Here is a 19,129-nt window from a genome sequence, read left to right on the forward strand (position 1 = left end):
TCAAAAGCAATGTTTAGAACAGCATAGGTAGGAGACGTTGCCCTTTAGTCCTCCATAATCTGGAAACAGTTACCATTAACCATCCTACTTCCTTGTCTGTGTTATTGCTGCCACTCTAGTCTACTCCATGTTTTTTTTAACACAGTCAGTCTTAACAGGACTGGCTTCCACTTCTCAGCTTGGTTCAGGACCAAGTGGAGAGCAGAATGCTTTTGTCAGGGTATTTTTATTACAATGTCTGACACTGGAGTCAGCGCCTTGGTTCTAACATGCTCTAGGCCATCATTGTGCCATAGCTTTTATATCACCCAAACCTGCCTGCTGAAAAGACTATGCTGGGCAGTCTCCACTGGTGTGCCTTTACATGTATATACTACAATTGCCCACCCCAAGGTACACTTGTCACTTGGCTTTCTTATCACTTTAAATCTTCTGTAAACTGCTGCTCTAGCTTTTTAAGCCTTGTAGAAATATAATAGCACAGCATTTGGCTTTCTGTTGTTTTTCTGGGAATTCCAGTTTAACAGAAGTTTTAATCACATGTGTCTTGGAATAGCTTGGGCAGACCACCTTGACCTTCTCTCATTCCCTCTTAATTGCTTTACCATTTTACAAACCTGGTCTACATGCTGGTCTTCATTTAGATTCACTGAAGCCTGACTAAGATCATGTCCCACCAAAGGGCTTAGCAGTGGTAGAGCACCAAATATTGTACCAAAGCTCAACTGATGAATTTATTGACTTACAGGAGTATGGGAAAGGGATTATTTAAAGGAACATGGCTGACACAAAGGCAGTATTACCTAAAAGCCTACAGTATGCTGGTTGAATTGCTTATAAAAGCAGCATCCCTGGAGCTCCTTGCAAATTGCAACAGGGTGCCTGCATGTCTTGTAAGTTTCAGGAGCTTTCTGAGATGTGTGAATTGTTTACTTCCTGATTCTTAAGCGTCTCCTTCCAGGATACAATGTTTCAGTTGGGAGGAAATTGTTATACAACAGATATATAGAGTGTATTTTTTTTTTTTATTTCTGTGGAATTTGGTAAAGCTTAAAAAAAATTGGGATACTTATAATGAAGCTGTATGTTGCTATTTCAATGATTTCTTTTGAGTTTTGCTTTACAGATTTTATTATGCTTCAGGTAGACTTTCAGGAATTTAGGAAACCTGATAAAAAGTGGGTTTTGTAAATTAAGAATACGTATTTTGCTATTGGTGATTGTGGTGGTTTGAATGAAAATGACCCCATAGGCTCATAGGGAATGGCACTATTAGGAGGTGTGGCCTTTTGGAGTACATGTGACCTTGTTGGAGGAAGTGTATCACTGGGGTGGGTTTTGAGGTTTCAAATACTCAAATCAGGCCCAGTGTCACTCTCTATTCCTGCTGCCTGAGGATTTATATGCAGAACTCAAAACTACTTCTCCAGTACCATGTCTGTCTGAGTGCTATCATGATGACAGTGGATTAAACCTCTGAACTGTAAGTTAGCCTCAATTAAAGGTTTTCCTTTATAAGAGTTGCTGTGGTCATGGTGTCTCCTCACAGCAATAAATACCCTAACAGAGACAGTGATCATGGCTTCCAATGTATATCTTTCCTATTTGGGGCTCAAATTCTGGTATTTGTGTCAAACCTTTTGGGGTTTAAAAAAATACATCTTGGGGGGCTGGAGAGATGGCTCTGCAGCTAAGAGCACTGACTACTCTTCCAGAGGATCCGGTTTCAATTCCCAGCACCCACATGGCAGCTCACAACTATCTGTAACTCCAATATCTTACACCCTCACACAGACATACATGCAGGCAAAACACCAATGCAAATAAAATAAAAATAAATAAATTATTAAAATAAATAATATGTCTTGTCATCATTGTTCATTCATTTTTGCAAGTTCTGATTCTAGCTTTGAAGACAAGAAGTAAGCCATTAAAGAGGCTTACTTCTTTCTAATTGTATTTGTATAAAAAGAGACAAAACATTCTTCAGTTTATTTCAGAGTGGAGTTTAGAAGGAGAAAACACACATATAACCTGTCTCTTGAATGTGTATGTTTACCTTTAGCAGGAAACCTTTGTTTGATGGCTCATTGATTGACTAATATTTAGCAGGCTCAGTGTTTGAAACCGTGCTAAAGCCTTTGAACCTTCCTGCCTCGGGACACTAACCTGGCCACTTCCCTCTTCCTTGTCTGTTATGCTGTATGAGACCCAGAAAGTTCATGTGACTAACCAGTTTTTTAAAGAGCCAGGATCGGAATATAACAACTATTCTTGAATGGCCTTTATTTATAGGTATAAATATTCTTATTTAGACTCATTGCTAGGAGAAAAACAGAGCACAAGGCTGACTAGAAACTGAAAGGAGACTGAGTAGAGAGACAGGGAGGAGCCTTAAAATGGTGTTGGGAACCACAGGAGACTGCTTGGTGGGCCGGAGCAGAGTCCGCAGGTAGAGCTCTGGCCAGTGACAAGTGGGTGAAAGAAGGAAGGCACATGAATGGAGTTAGTTGCATGTTTCATAGCTGCTATACACAACCTTTTTGTTGTTGCTTTTCACAACAGGGTTTCTCTGTGTAGTCCTGGCTGTTCTGGAACTCATTCTGTAAATTAGGCTGGCCTTGAACTCAGAGATCAACCTACCTCTGCCTTGGAGATCCACCTGCCTGCACCTCCCAAGTTCTGGAATTAAAGGCATGTGAAAATGCCTCTTCAGTGCATTCTAAAACATGAAGCTACAAAAAGTTTTTAAACCTTTCTCAAGGCTTCATCTTAGAAGACATATAAAACTTTGAATATAACTAATTTTAAAATAGTTTCAGAAACCAAAACCTAAAATCTTTAGAATGACTCATTCTAGAAATTGTCTTCACAAATGAAGCTTTGTGAAACAAAGTGACAGTATTGGTATATGACACAGAAGTAGATGTTTGCATTTGCTGCTGTTTGCTTGACTAAATAGACATGTTAGATACTTTTCTTTTTCTATATGGACCACTGGACCCAGGCCTGGCAAGTACTCTGCATGTCCCCGGTCTTTAAAAACTGTTTGTTTTTTCCAGAGTCTTATTAAGCTACTTAGCCTGGCCTTGAACATCAGTCAGCATGCCTCAACCCCCAAAATAGTTGTGAAATCATGGACCTACATCATCAGGCCTGGATCTTTCACATTCTTAAGATCACATGTGTAGTTTGTACAGTAGGGAACATTTAAATTCAATTGTGAATAAAAGGTTACCATTGTTTACCCTAAATCTGATGGCTTACAAATAAAATTTAGTAAATATGCTTTCTGATACTGTCATAATATTATGTTTTGTCTTGAGGTTATATAATAAAAAGCAAAGATTCTCTCTCCTTCCTTCTTAATATTTAAAAGGGTAAAATACCTGTTTATGGCTGTTGTTGTGATCATTTTAAATAATCAAGAACACCATTGATGCCAATCTGAGATACACGAAGGTCTCCTAAAGTGTGGGTTTTGAGATCTAGAAAAGAAGCTACAGTTTTAGTTTAGAGACCCTTTCTATTTCTCTATTTTTATTGTTGTGTTTCTGTGGGATGCATGCCTGTATGTGGGTGTTCACATGCTGTACAGGTCTCATGTTAATGTTGGGTGTCTTAGATTCATCTCCATCTTTATAGAGGCAATCACTAGCTGAACTTGGAGCTCTGTGTTTGGGCATGGCTGGCCATGCAGTTTTGGGGGGGGGGTCCCCTCCGCTTCACCCCACCTCCACACACACTTTTGGAGTTTTGGAGTTCTAAGCTCTGCTACTCATGCTTGTTAGCACCTTAGTAGGTACTTTACCTGCAGAGATATCTCTCTAGTACAAGACCTTTAATGACTTAATTTTTTAGTTCTAGTTTAGGGGCTTCTCTAAATTACTAAAAAAAAAAAATGGGTTTAAATTACTATAAAATAGTACAGAATATGCTTCCTAACTTGAGCCAATACTTATATCAGAATTTTGTATTTTGAGCATGCCATCATTTTATATAGGCCAGGTTTGCCATCACAGCAAACCTGGCCTATATAAAAGAGTTCAGCATACACTAGCCAAGAGATAGCAAAACCTCTAGATGATAGGCTAGAAATTAAATTAAATCATCCTACAGAAAGTCAATCTGCTTATTAACTAAGCCACTACCACCTATCAGTAATAGTCCATTTTCATTTAAGATAAGATTTAAAAAACTTATATCTTTAATAGTTACTATGTATGTTTAATTTTCATTTTGTTTTTAGATCTTTGGGCCAAACTATGTCTAAAATTAATTAAATATGCAGTCTTAAAACTGTTAACCAGCTACCTGTGTTCTTGTATATTCTAACATAAACCGGCAACTCCAACCTGCAGAGGGCACTGTAACTAAGTCATTCTTGATTGTGCATAGAACACTCAGCAAAACCACACACACACACACACACACTGTTTCCAAACTGAGAATTTATCCCTACATGATAAATTGATTGATTGATGACTGAGCAGCTGCATACACTGTTGCAAACTTGTAGTGCAGTCATTTTCTGAGGAGTTAATTCTCTTGTGGAATCATGGTTGTGAAGGACTTACTTAAGGGATTGGAAGAAAAGGGATGATATGTACAGATAAACAGTTAGAACAATGTTGAGAGATAAGGCTATTCTAAATTGTCCAGAGAGTTGATAGCTTGCTTATTGGAGTGTTTATTATGTAAGTGGTGGTGCCCACTTGAAATTCTAGCACTCTAGAGTCCAAGAAACGAACATGAGTTAAAAATCAGCCTAAACTGCATAGCAAAACCACAAAAACAAAAACAACTTACATGTATTAGAGTATATAATGAATGTTATTAATAAAGCAGAAAATGTAATGTGGAAAGGTAAAGGAGGCAGAGTTTTGGTACAGCAGCAAAGGATGGCTATTACTAGCCATTAAAGTTTGTTTTTCTTGTTTGTTTTGTTGTTATTTAATTGATGTAATAGATATTTCTTGTGCTTGAAAATACGATGTTAACAGATCTGAGAAACAAATGTATTCTTAATTGCAAATAGGAAATTTAACTTGCAAGGACTTATCACAGGACACAAAGGAACTTATTCTTACATGTCTTAAATGAAAACAGAATCCTTAACTTGTAAGGTAAATTGTAACTTGAATTACTAAAAGACCCAGAGACCGAAAAAAAAAAAAAAAAACAGAAAATACGATGTCAAGTATAAGCCATATTTTAGGGCCGGCCATAAAGTATATCATGTAACACCAAACATTTGATGCTGGGAATCTTGCAGATATTCAGTTGGTAAAATCTTTGCTGCTCAAGCATGTGAATCTGAGTTTGATCCTTAGCACAGCGCATACCTACAGCTCCAATGCTGGGCGGGCAGACACAGAATCACTGTGCTCACTCACCAGCCAGTCCAAGCAAATCAGTGAGAAGTCCTTTTTCCAAAAATGAGGCATTCAACACTTACATCTTGCCTCCATATATATATCTGCACAGTGCATAAACCACACGTACAAGTACACAAACACACAGAAACACAACTGAGAAGTTTGTAAGTCCATACGAGGATTTGTTTATTTCTTTCAGTCTATGAGATGTGAGATTATATTGTGTATAATGACTGCTGGGGGTGCCTGTGAGAATAAAAAGAAATTTAATTTAAAAAATGATAGTCCAGATTACTAAAATTATGAAAAATAATCAGCTAAGCTGAAAACATACTTGCCTCTAAATTTTATTTGCTTTTACAGGATCTAAGAAAAGCTGGATTGTTGATTTTTGCTAATAAACAAGATGTAAAAGAATGCATGACAGTAGCAGAGATCTCCCAGTTTTTGAAGCTAACTTCTATAAAAGACCACCAGTGGCATATCCAAGCATGCTGTGCTCTTACTGGCGAGGGGTAAGATGTCTTCTCATAGGTATCATATGTTTGGCTCAGAAACATGTATGTCTTCATCAAATCTATAAATATGTAAGGGAGTCAGTGTCTGTAACCAGAGACTTTGGATGATTGTGTAATAAGATATGCAACACAGATGCATATACATGAATTAACATGTAGGCATGTAGATTCTACAGTTGCTATAGCAGCATAGAGAAGTAAGAGTATCACTGAGTGTTGGAGAAGCCAGAGAATATTTTACTTTTTAAAAAATGTTATGTGAATAGGTGTGTTCCCTGTGTCTGTACCACATGCATACTGTGCCCAGGGAGGCCAGAAGTCAGTGTTGGATCTCCTAGGATTGGAGTTAGAGACAGTTATGAGCCATAATTTAGGTGCTGGAAATGGAACCTGGGTCCTCTGCAATAGCAGCCAGTGCTATTTACTGGTGAGTCATCTCTCCAGCCACCAGAAAATACTTTGGATAATGAACCTGGGACTGAGGAGCTACACAGCTTGAGAGCATGTCCTCCCTGGAGTGCTTCCCATGCAATGTCTTTCTTAGTCCTCTATAGATGAATCCACATTTTATGCACAACAAAGAAGGAATAAAAGAGGATTTATATGTAAAGCTAGCAGATACCCACCATAGCCAGCAGTGTTGTCAAAAGGAAATTGTGCTGTCAAAAACTGGTGGAAACTGAGAGTGTAGCTTGTTAGCAGATTGCTAATCTATATACCTCAGACCGTAGCCTGAACCCCGTCGCACCCTGTGGGGATTGGAAGTAAAAATGGAGCATGTATGACATGAGAGTCTTAGTTTCTGGAATCAGGGGTATTGGAAGACATGTGATTTGCCTAGGCTTGTGTCCAGAGCTGACAGTATTAAGAAGGAAGTAGTGATGAGCTGTGTAAATGTGTGGTCAAGGACCAGGAAGATGAAAAAAGTACTGCTGAATTTAACAGTGGATGAGTGAACTCAGTCAGTGCATTGGGAAAGTGAGGAGGAGGAAGTCAGTGATAATTTAAAGAGGAAGTAGATTTTAGGATAGCAGCTTTTAAAAATTTTATTTATTTTCTATGTATGTGCCTGAGTGTGTGTATGCATACCATGTCCATGTGGGAACCTCTAGAGGTTAGAAGGAAGGCAGGCATTGGATCCTCTGGAATTGCTGTTACAGGCAGATGTAAGCCATCATCTGGGTGCTGGGAACCAAACCTGGGTCCTCCTAAGAGTAGTGAAAAGCTCTGAACTGCTGAGTCACCTCTTCAGCCCAGCTAGAAACCTGAGTGTGACCAGAAAAGAAAGAAAAGAGGAAATAGAGGAAGTTGGATATAGGGTGAAAAGCCTAAAGGAAGAGTAGTTTTTTGCTGCTTTTCAAAGGTCTGAAGATCTGTATCTACTCAAAAGCATCGGAAAGGAATGTGATACTATAAAAAGAGGTCTTGAGTGTGGGGATGAGATACATTCAGCAGGGGCAGAAACCTAGAGTACCAACAGATGAATGAGATAAAGTGACAGGATTTCTTTCCCTGATGAAGGGTCAATGAATATGAAGCATTCAAATCGAATTACTGTGAAATAGACTGAAATCATGATTTTCATTTGAGTGCCATTTTGATTCAGTTGGTTGAAGATCATGGGCTATGGAGCATGGCCTTGCTTGACCCTAGTTCTGCCATTTGCTAACCTTGCTAGGATTTCTTATATACCATGGGAAAGATTGCAATCTGACTGTTGGGAAGATTAAAATGCCTCTTAAGTACCTAATGCAGTCCGAAGTTTATTACTAGTTAACTGCTGTTGATTTCCCAGTTTGAAGTCATTTATTGTTTTGTACTGTTTTCTGGCAGTTTAAAAGTAGGAGTCTAAATATGGGGAAAAGTAGCCACTCCCAAAAACCATCTGTTTGCTATCCATTTGTGTATTCTTTTTTATTTTTATATTCATACTTGATAAAAAAAAAATCTGAGTTTAAAGAAAAATTCAAGTAGGAGCTGAAGAGATGGCTCAGTGATTAAGAGAGCATGCTGCTCTTACAGAGGACCAGGGTTCTGAGCATCTATGTTAATTGGCTGTCTGTAACTCCAGCTCCAGGGGTATGACAGTCCCTTTTTACTTACACATGTGTGATACATACACATAAGTAATAAAAAGAGAATCTTTAAAGAAAAGTTACTGTAGCCGGCTTTTATATATACAGTGCTCATCATAGATAATAATATGACAGTTTTGGAGCTTATTGTAGAATCACTAATGACTGTTTTCTTCTGGCTGCACATTGGTTTCTCTTGTCAAAAGGATAATCCCTCTCTATATTTTTAATTAGTTCAGCTACTTATTGGTCAACACAAAGTAATAATAGTGATATACTTTATTGCCTCAAATATTTACATACATTTATATATCTATATCCCATTACTTTTACTTCATTTATGTCATGAACAATTTTTTATGTCAAGTATTTTTTGAAAAGGAAGGGTTTACCATTATATAGCATGTGTTCTAAAATGTGTTGGTTTTTGCTGATTCCAGACATTCAGATTTCACTCTTTCCTATTAAAAATGCCTCATTGAATACTCTTATACAAAAATCTGCTTACCTCTTGATTTTTATTTTTGGGATACATTGCACTCTGCTGTGTGTGTGTGTGTGTGTGTGTGTGTGTGTGTGTACCTGTTCATTCTATGGGCTATGATCATGTGAGTTCCCTAAACATGTTTGGCACTGTTCTAAGCATTAAGGTAAAAATGAACCTAAAGCCTGCGTGGCCTAGTATGTCTGAGTACACAGCCCCTGAATTGACTGCTGCTGCTCTCACAGTTTTAATTTTTCAGATTAGTAAAAGTCTCCATTTGCTAGAGTATAGCCTTAGTTCATAGTATAATCACATGAGTTTTGTTGTCTTCACAGGTTATGCCAAGGACTTGAGTGGATGATGTCACGGCTGAAAATCAGATGATCTCTACTGACCTCTTCCCATGAACTCTATCAACAAAGTGCTGACTTTACCTGAAAGCTGCAAAAAAAAAAAAATGGTTCACATATATTTATAATAAACTGATTTGAGAGTTTTTCTATTAGAAGAAAAGTTAAGACCACTTATTTGAAAACAAAGATGAAATGTCACCACCCAGTTTGCTCTCTCATTCCTTCCAAAGTGCGTTGAAGCTGTGACTGACATTTTCCCATGATGAGTCCTCTCAGGATATGGTATAGCTGTGGCGAGTATGAAGGAAGAGGAAGACATTTGAACTGGAGAGCTTTATTGTCAATGTGACTTTCCTACCCCACCCCAGGTTGAATGTCCCCTTCCCATTACATTGAGTCAAATACAAATCAGCACAGATACTGTTTCCAGTTTTTAAAAATGTAATATTATGGAAAGTATTTTGCTTAAAGTTGAATATGTATTGTGTATATACCTCAAGTTCAGGTTAATGGCTTTGATTTGTGTTCTAAAGAAAAGCAAATAACACAAATAATAACCTTAGTTATTACCCTAGTGTCATTCAGTACCAACATTGGTGTTAAGTGTCATTTCTGTGGTTCACCCTCTGTTCTCTGTGTTGTCCTAACAAGCCAACCCTGATCCAGAATTGTTGAGATGCTCCTTAAAAACAAAGCTGGAAGAAGCTTGACACTGTATACCAATTTTTGTTGCTCAGTAAGAGATGGTAACAGCAAGTGAGTCGAGTGTCCACTAGACCCCTGGCCAGGCGTAACTGGGCAGAATTACATGGTAAGCAATTATTAGACTTCCCCCTCTGTTGATCTTTATGCTAACTCAACTACTAATCAGTCATAAATTGTGATTAAATCTACAAGGTAATTTTTAATTGAAAATCATGGTAATTTTTAATTGAAAATCATGGTGTGAAATATATCTACCCAAAGAGGTAACACTCTATAAATAATAGTAATTAATTTAGCTGCAGCCTTTTTCGGCATTAAATTATATGACAAACAACTGAAATGAATTTGGGGGTAAACATAGGCACAGTTCTTAATTAACACTGATAATTTCTCAATTTGCAGATTTGTTTCTGTAGAAATGTTCTTTCACTGCATAAAATGCCTTGTTTAATAGTTAGGAAATCCAAATACTCTGAATGTTTTCAAGAATTTGTTAGAAAATTTAACATGTCCCATTATTTGTACCAAAAGAAATTTGACCCCAAACACTTTTATATTTGTTAATTTTTTAAAATTTATCTAAAAGTTGAAGGTATTTCTGTCATAACTATAAACAAAATTATCATTTGTTTTAACATATTCTTAGTGACTCTGTATGCTTTTTGTGCCCTGGAAATTTGAAAGTTAGTCAAAATTGTGAAGATTTGGAATATTAAAAAAACAAAAAGATGTGGTAAGAGGTAGGAGTCCACATTACAAGCATTGATGAAACTTTGAAAAATCTTTCAGTAAATGTGCAGTACTTAATGTCTAAAGCCATCAGGTACAGATGAGTGTTAACAGGATGTTTTGTGTTTGAGATCTGCTGTAAGGCTCCTAGGACACTCTCAGCATTTAATGTTTCCTCTTAGAAAATCAGCCCTCAATCACTGGTCATACATAGTTCTCATACTTTTTCAAATCACAATGAGAATTTCCCTATTGTATATTTAAAAATCCCTTTAAAGACTCAAATCTACTTTCTAGTTTTGTTAGAGACAAATAGCCTGTAATGCAGCCCCACCCACCCCTTCTGCACCTAGACCTACAGCTTTTTGGCTTTGTGGTTTTTAATTTGAATAATCATATGCATAGTTGCTTGGATCACTGTTGCATCAGTTAAACATACCAGCACATTCTGGTGTTGCCAAGGTATTAGTTAGAATTTATTCTTAATTGGATATTTAAAGCATTTGCTCTATTGTTAAAGTTGGCATAGTATAGTCAGTTACTGACTGTCATAAGAAAGCATGAAACTTTACCACTTTTACAAACTATGAAGTTTTTGGTTTTTTAACCCCTTTAAGCTAAGCATCAAAAAATGATATGATCCCTGTGTACTTGTACATAAAACCAAAATTATGACCTAGTAAAAAGATTTAATATATGAAAATATCAAAACTGTCAAACAGTATTAGGCCTAGATATGGCAGAGCACCCCTTGACATCATGCTGGCAGTTTACATGCCATGGGACAGAACTCAGCCCCATCAGGGTTCAGATGTTAATGTATGACCTCTGGGTATAAAGAAACATCTCATTTAACCTCACTGTGCTCAGCTTTGAAAAGAACAAAGATTTATACCTCTGTACATGTGTCCTGTTTTGATACTAATTTTGAAATTGTTTAACTTCTCTTGATATCTTGGTAAAAGTGGCCATAAGATAAATCATTTGAATATATTTGATTTTGTCATAACATTTATAAAATGTATGTTTCCCATTATATTGAGATTTTTAGTTGAAAAATTCAGTTTCCCTTATATTTCTAGCACACCTTGGCCATCATAGTAGACAAAGAATACAGAGAAGGCAAGTGGGCTGGGCAGTGGGGAATGAGTATTCCTTTTCTTATGATATTTTGCCTTAAGAATAAAAAGGTGCATTAGCACTGCTGGTTGGTATTTTGAATGCAGGTGGTGAACCTAGTCTTACATAGTGTGGCATGACATAGAAAGAATAAGAGTTTGTTTCCTGGCCTCGAAGAGAGAAGTGCCTCGAAGGTAGTCACAGGAAGTTCGGGGACAGGCAAGAGGTCCCTAAGGTGTCTTTTCCTTTTGTCTGAGTGTATAGTATTAGGATGCCCAGAAGAGGGACAATGTTGGTCCTCTCTTACAGGCACTTTATATTTCTTGCTGTAACTACAGCAATCACATACAGTACAGACAACCTCAAAAATCTGTTTATATTAGTGTAAATAGAAAAATCATAGACAGCTGTCTAGTTTCCTCTGCAGGCATTTTTGGGAATGCATCTATAGTCTGTTCTACTTTGTCAATAGTGGATAACAGCTCATCCTAGATCATATGTGAACTTTGGGATTTTCTAATTGCCCTTGGTATCCTGGTACCATTCTCATTTTCAAGGCAAAGTAGAGGGTTTCTTTACATAACAGATTTGACCGCTTTCATTCTCCAAACACAATGTAGAATTTCTTGTTCAGGGGCAACTTCATGGCTCAGCTTGCCCTTGCTGTCCTGGATGTTTGCTCACCTCCAACGAAGGTTGCTCTTTTTCATCTAAAGCTATTCTAAGCTTTGCCCCTAACCATTATTCCCAGACCACTAGGTTTTCAGTAATCACTTTGATTCTGTCTGTCCACCCACCAGTACTTGATTCACTGCTCTGGACCTCTGCATCATCAGAGATTCTGAGTCTATCAGGAGACTAGATTCAGATTGTGGTTTATAGCTACCAATAGAAAAATCCTGTTATATACTGTACTTAGCACCTTAATTCTTCTTAATATTAACTTCTTACACTGACAGCTAGATTCAGCAAGACAAAAAATACATAGACTATTTCAGGTCCTTGAGCTACACAAGTTAGGACCAAAGGCCATTGTTATGTTCACATTCTCCTCATATAAACAAGAATGGTGATGTTCTGGAGAATACCAGTTCAGCCAGTGGAAGATGGAAAAGGATAACAAAACAAAACTATATAGCGTTGAACTTGAAGACAGCCTAAAATGATTTCCCACATTCCATTTTTCTTCATGTTTGCTTAAGTAGAAAAGATGAGTATTAAATGTTTAAAGGAATTTGTAATTTGAGACCTAGTATTACAAAATAAACTTACTGAAACAAGCTTTAAAAGACAGCAAAATAAGCAATATGTGGTGGTGTAAGTGTAATTCCAGCATTAAGGAATGAGAGACAGGAGAGTTGCTGGGAGTACAAGGTCAACCTGGTCTAAATAGTATCAGTCACCAAGACTGCATAGCAAAAGACTATCAAAAAGAAAGGAAGGAAGAAAAACAGCCAGCAATCAACCAACCATCGTGTGTTTCTGTATACTTCAGGATGCTACTTAAAATAAAACTTATGTGCCATGTTCCTCAAAGCAGGTGCAGTTGATTAAGACCATGATAGTGGAGTAAGGGAAAGAGCAGGATTTAGCACTCTGGATGCTTAAGAAGTGAGTGCTTGTATTTAACCCTAAAATTGTTTGAAATTGGGAAGAAATGTAACAGGATACAATTGGGCTAATTATGCAATATTTATCTTTTGAATTCTCTAACTCTGTACTGTTCCTAAATGGAAGAGTGAGTCTTTTGGTGTTGCCTGCTCGATGTGCGGATCTTTGGTAGTAGACATTTCTCATAGTGTGTACTTAAGAAGTGCCTGACATTGATTTGTGTTGATTTCTAAGTCCATGTAATAAACGATACTTGTTTTCTATGGTATCGTATGTTGTTTTGTTTCAAGACAGGATCTCACTGTGTAGATGTGGCTGTTCTGAAACTCACTGCATAGGCCAGGCTGGTCTCCAACCACATTGGATCTGCCTGCCTCTGCCTCCTGAGTGCTGGAACTAAAGGTGGATGCCACCACTCCTGGCTGGTATTGTATATTCTTGTCTTGTTGATGACACATGCCACAGGGGTTCTAAGTTACAATTTATGTTTTAATTCCAATGAAAACACAAAGTGGAAAATATCAAACTGTAAGGAAACATGAATAAAACTAGTTTGCCCCCCACCCTCCAAAGGATTTGTAACAGATTTATGCAAGGGTAAGAGATAAAGGTTTTTAGGAAAAGGACAGTGAACTCCCAAGTATGGGTGTGAGCTTATCAAGAGATAGGGTGGCAGGTACTTGGAGTTTTAACAAAGCTGTATGAGATGTGGTGGCTTCTGAAGTTTCAGTGTTGAGAGCATTCCTGGTTTAGAAAGTGAGATCATGGGGTGTTCTGAGGTGCAGGGCTAGGATTTGGGACTAAGAGGCAATGGTTACAGGATTCCCTGCTGGGCTGTGTAATAGGAAAGCACATCTGTTACCTTGTTTGTAAGTCTCAGAAGTTACAGCTGGGAAAGCAGTAAAGGTGAACTGTATGTTTTCTCTTAGGCCTCACACCTGTTTCCTTGCTGTTTCACATTCTTTTCTGGAAAGTCTTGACGGTTCAGCCCCACTTATTTCCCCTTCCTGTGTCTCCAGATTTTCCCTTTCTGTTTTGTTTCCATTGCCTACCCTGAGACGTGAGCCCCTGAATCTTAAGAACTGTGGCTGAGGATCGGTTTTCTGAAGCTTTCCGTGATGAATAGACTTCTATCCAAGAATTGTATGGTGGATCCAAAACACCCCACACAGCCACAGTGATCAGAGGAGGTGTCAGAAAAAACTGGATAAAGGCAGCCTCTTCAATGAACAATGCTAGGAAGCCTGGATATCCACCAATAAAATGACGGCAACACAAGACCAACTGGCATGCCACGATCTACTGTAGCCTTTTGGCTTTTGGACAAAGCTTTTATTATCTTACTGGTTTTTGTGGTTCTGGAATTGGACCTAGAGCCTCACACTTGGAAGGCAAGTCTTCTACCATCTCTCTACACCTCCAGCCAAAGTTTATTTCTTAATTCATTCATAGTGTATCAAACCGGCATTGTATGTTACCTTTGAGAGGCTGAAGAAGAAATCTTAAAAAAAAAAAAAAAAAAAGTAGACTGTCCCTCTAATGTTTGAGGAGAATAAAACCTGATGCCTTTTATCTTCTAACACAATTCTGACATAATGACGAAATTGTAAGCCTCTAGCTGTCACGTGGTTTACAGATGTTGGTCCTAATTGGTCCTTTGATTTTCTAGTGGAGTTTGGTGGTTTTATTGAAAATTTCCATTAGTTTCAGTACTATAAATTGTACACGATCTCAAGTGAGACTGCAATTCCTATTTTAACATCAAGTCTTCTGAGAACACTGTATTTGTTAAATAAGCTCCTAAGCTCAGGGTGACATCTTTATTTGGTTCTTTTAAAGCCCAGCCCAGTCTTGGGAAAAAAAAAAAAAATGATACCTCCTTTTGTCTTAGATTTCTTTGGTTACTCTTTGAGTTGGAACATCATAGATTTGGGGTCCTTTTATGAATTTTATAAACTTGTACATCTTTTGCACTTTTGTTATTGGCTGTGTGAAATTTCTGTTAAAGAATATTTTTGTTACTTGGCATTGCCGTTTGACCATTTATACTAAAGGTGTCCTTAAAATTCATCTCACAATGGGATTTTAGTTGCATGTGTTAGTCTTCCTATGGTTTTGTGCCTCTGCTTGAAACTGTTGTGATAAGGTAGTTTAGTGATGATGTAGTTCATGGCTACAGGTTATTTTCTGTGTACCTTGAGTAGTTCCAGACTTTCTGTTGCTTTCCTCCCCAGTAAGCTGTTGGTGTGAGCGGCTCAACAGAGGAAATGGAGGCGTTTTGTTTAATCTTATGTCCTACATTTTCCTCACATGATTAAGGCTTTGCCACATTTTCAAGACCCTACTTAGGCTGCACATGCACCAGAGTTCAAAGTAAAAATTATACGTGGTGGAGAGCCTATGTGAATTCTTTCAACAGATCCATCCATCGTCCATCCTTCAATACCCAGGGTATGAATGGATTAGTTAAATGATGTGATGAAGTGTGATGGTGTAGGGGAAATGAGTATGGTGAGTGTGATGTGGAAATAAGGCTATGTAACCCGAGTCAAGATGGTCTCAGTTGTACATGGAAGTACAGAGAAGACTCCGGAGGTAACAGATTTATCTTAGGCAACAGCATTGTGCTTGGTGTTTTTCTGGGGCTGCTTTTGAACTTCCTAGCTTCCCTATTGAACACAATACGTGGGGATTTGAAAGTAGCATTGGCTCATGTTTATTGCTTTAAAGAATCTGGGGAGGGCTCAGTTGATACAATGCTTGCCTAGCATGCACGAAGCCCTGGCTTCCATTCCCACCCCCCTACGCCCCCACCCCCCTACCCCCTGGCACTGCATAAAGGTGGGCATGGCAGTACATCCCTGTAATCCTAGAACTTGGGAAGTAGAAATCCAAGGTTATTCCTAGCTGCATAATGAGTCAAAATGAGCCTGGGCTACATGAGACCCTATCTGAAAAACAGCTTTAAAAATGAAGCTATCAAGCCCTCTGAATGTGGGTGCCAGCTAGGAGTCCAAGACAGTCTATGGGACCTCTAACCGTGGAGCCAGTCTTTATTCCTAGAGCACAAATGAACTTTAGGAGCCCATTCCCTATGGAGGGGTACTGTTGCAGCCCAGATACAGCAAGGAGGGCCTAATAATTTGATGGACTCCTCACTATCCCTGGGGAGGAGTTAGGGAATAGGTTGGGGGGTTGGTGGAGAACATGGAAGGATGGGAGGGCGAGGGAATAGGGGGGTGGATATGTAAATAAGAGTAGTAATTAAAAAAATAAATGAAGCTATATTAACAGGAATGGATAAGAATATAGAAATGTTTTAATTTCAATTTGTAAGTAAATGAGATGTGTAGAGGCCTCAGTGACTAGTAGACATTAATTTGCTGGCACAGAACCATCTGCACCCTGCAGGGGAAACTTGAAATTGGAGACATTTTGACAAAATCTTGTCAGTTACTACATATATAAAGAGACTGCCTGTTGCACTTACTGCCTTATTTGATTGCTTTTGAAGGATTCTTGAGACCACTGCCTCCATCCTGAAGGTTATTTAAAAATAAAAAATTTAAAAACAAGCAAAATGCAGTTGGGGTGGGGTATATTATTTGAAGCAGCCCAGCAGGGGCAGATGGTTTTTACTCACAGCTCTAACCGTGTGTGCCTAGCCTCAAGCAAATTTCCAAAGCTGGAAGGCTTCAGCTTTGTTGCTATCTAAACCTTTTCAGCAATGCAATCTTTTTCCATAACTCATATTTTATGAAAGCCTATGGAAAGAAAGCAGGTAAGATTGACATTTTAGTCATATGCATATTTAATAATTTGACATTTATGTTGTGAAAATGGCATTTTAATGAACATAAGAATTGTTAATTGGGTGTGTGGAACATACATGCCAAGCTCTGAGTTTGGGTTGACATAAGGGAGGGTTGGGGATGGGTTCTCTAGGGGTGTGGAGTATTGCCCTCAAGTACCTGATTACAGGGAATGCTTTTTCCATGTCACTCCCCAAACAATATAGGATAATAATCATTTATTTAGCTTTTTCCTGTGTTAGGTATTGTACATATCTATTACTGGAGCCTGAAGAGGTGGCTTAGTGGTTAAGAGCACTCTCTGCTCTTCTAGAGGACCTGGTTCCATTCCCAGCACCTACATGGTGGCTAACAACCATCTGTAACTCCAGTTCCAGGGGGACCTGATGCCTCTGGCCTCTGTGGACACCAGCCGTGCACCTAGTGCACAGACACACATGCAAACAAAACGCCCACACACATACAAATAAATAATTTTTAAAAAGAAGATGCAAATGATACAAAGTTTTTGTGCAGTTGGGCATAAATTTTAGGTAAATTCCATGCCGGTTTTATATAAGAGATCTATATAAGTGATCCGGGGAGGTCCTGAACCAGTTCTCTGCACTGGGATTAGGGTTGGGGACTAGACACAACAATGATTTGTTAATTAAAAATATTAAGTGTTGAAAATCCACTGATTAAAAAGTTATTTTAAAAACATGACTCCTCTTTATACACTGTCCAGTTGCTGTGATAATATGCTCTTACAAAGGTGGGGCTAATTTTGGTTCCCAGTTCAGTTCAGGGACTGTAGGTGATTGCAGGGAAGTTCCTGCAGCAGGTACTTGAGATGGCTGGTCACAGTGATGCTTGTATTCCTCCAGCTTTCTTCTTTTTATGTAGTGCAAAACTCAAGAGCTGTCCACTTTGAATGTGGGCCTTCCTGCTCCAATTAACCAGCACAAGTGCTCATATGTATACCTAGAGACTAAATAATCTGTCATAGCTGTGCAGAAGAGCCTGCCTCCTAGGTGACTCTGGTGCGGTAGCAAAACTACAGTTATGATGTAGCAATGAAAATTGGTTGGGGGGGTCACCACACCAATGAGGAACTGTATTAAAGGGTCACAACATTAGGAAGATTAAGAACCACTGGTCTACAGTCTGTCAAGTTGACGATAAGAACTAACATGTATGCTAACCTAAAAAAAATTAGTTTAAGAGTTACCCCAGGACAGGTCCAGGGAGATTCAGCATTGTGCTAAACAGTGACAGTCTCTGACCAGGCAGGTGACACATTTGCCAGTGATGGTTGTGGAAAGACAGCATTGCCAATTTGGTAGTTCTGTCGCCCTAAAATGAGATACCAGAAGACAAAATTGACTAGCTTTTATGAAGACTGAAGCTTTTCTTGCTGACCAACCATCATAAAGGCTGGCTAACTTATGGATGACTTATACCAAAGATAATCAAAAGTCCCATCAAGACAAAGCAATCTTGAGCAAAATGAATGAAGTAGGAGGTATTGCACTGCCTGGTTTCATAAGTGCTACAAGGCTGTAGTAGCTGAAAACAGCTTGGCATTGCCATAAATACAGAACATTCATGGGACAAAACTGAGCTCAGATATAAACCCATGTATCCCAGCCAAAGGATCTTCAACAAAGTTGGGGAAAGGTATCGGGGGAGCATCCTTTTCTATAAATAAGCAGTGCAGAAGAATAAGAGTAGATCCCTCTCCTCAGTTACAATAACCAATTCAAAATAGATTAGACTTCCTCACAGGGCCTGAAACTATGTTCCCTCACCTGGAAGGCCTTCTCCTCCTCATCACAAATGGCAACGTTTGCTGTATCTTTGAACATCAAGCTTGACAGTCACACTAGGAGGCCATTTAGTACCTCCTTCTGGTGCCACCTTGTGAGATTCTTTCCCCCACTTTTTGAGCAGTTCTTGTGTAAACCAGGATGGCCTGGAACTCAGTGTGTAGCCCAGTTTTGATGTGAACTTATAATCTTCCTACGTCTACCTCCTATATGATTAGATTACAGGCATCTGTCCCATGCCCAGCAGGATTCCTGTTTGTTTCAGAATGATGTAGACAGCCTTTGAGGTCAGGAGTTCTATTCCATTAAGTTTCACATCAACTCAGCCAGCATGACATTCTCCCGGGCTGTCATTGAGCACAGGCTTGTAGGGTTTAGCCATTTTAACTGCTACTTAGCATGTGATTATAAAGTGGTGTAAGTACTGTATGCCTAGACTTGCCTTGGGAAAGAATTCATAGGGCACCTTCATGGTGTCTTTGAAACTCCCTGGTTCTTGGTTAAGAACTGGGTCTGTGTATCTGTTAAACTGTTCCA

The 19,129-nt window shown here is 38.6% G+C and overlaps 1 protein-coding gene across 2 annotated transcripts in view; it reads left to right on the forward strand.

The window, feature by feature from the left end:
• Positions 1-14,945, forward strand: part of Arl5a (ADP ribosylation factor like GTPase 5A) — a 28,421-nt gene extending 13,476 nt beyond the window's left edge. The window contains exons 5-7 of one of the 2 annotated variants that reach the window (XR_003486328.2): positions 5,742-5,893; positions 8,791-9,619; positions 13,992-14,945. Coding sequence is in view for 1 of the 2 variants with exons in the window: in XM_027420441.2 (XP_027276242.1) it covers positions 5,742-5,893; positions 8,791-8,839 (201 nt within the window). In the remaining variant the exon portion in view is untranslated. Of the gene's footprint in view, positions 1-5,741; positions 5,894-8,790; positions 13,241-13,991 lie in introns of those variants that run through there. The other variant, XM_027420441.2, reaches the window with a different exon arrangement.
• The last annotated feature ends 4,184 nt before the right edge of the window (positions 14,946-19,129 follow it).

The sequence above is a fragment of the Cricetulus griseus genome, chromosome 6 (genome assembly GCF_003668045.3).
Source record: "Cricetulus griseus strain 17A/GY chromosome 6, alternate assembly CriGri-PICRH-1.0, whole genome shotgun sequence".
NCBI lineage: Eukaryota > Metazoa > Chordata > Mammalia > Rodentia > Cricetidae > Cricetulus > Cricetulus griseus.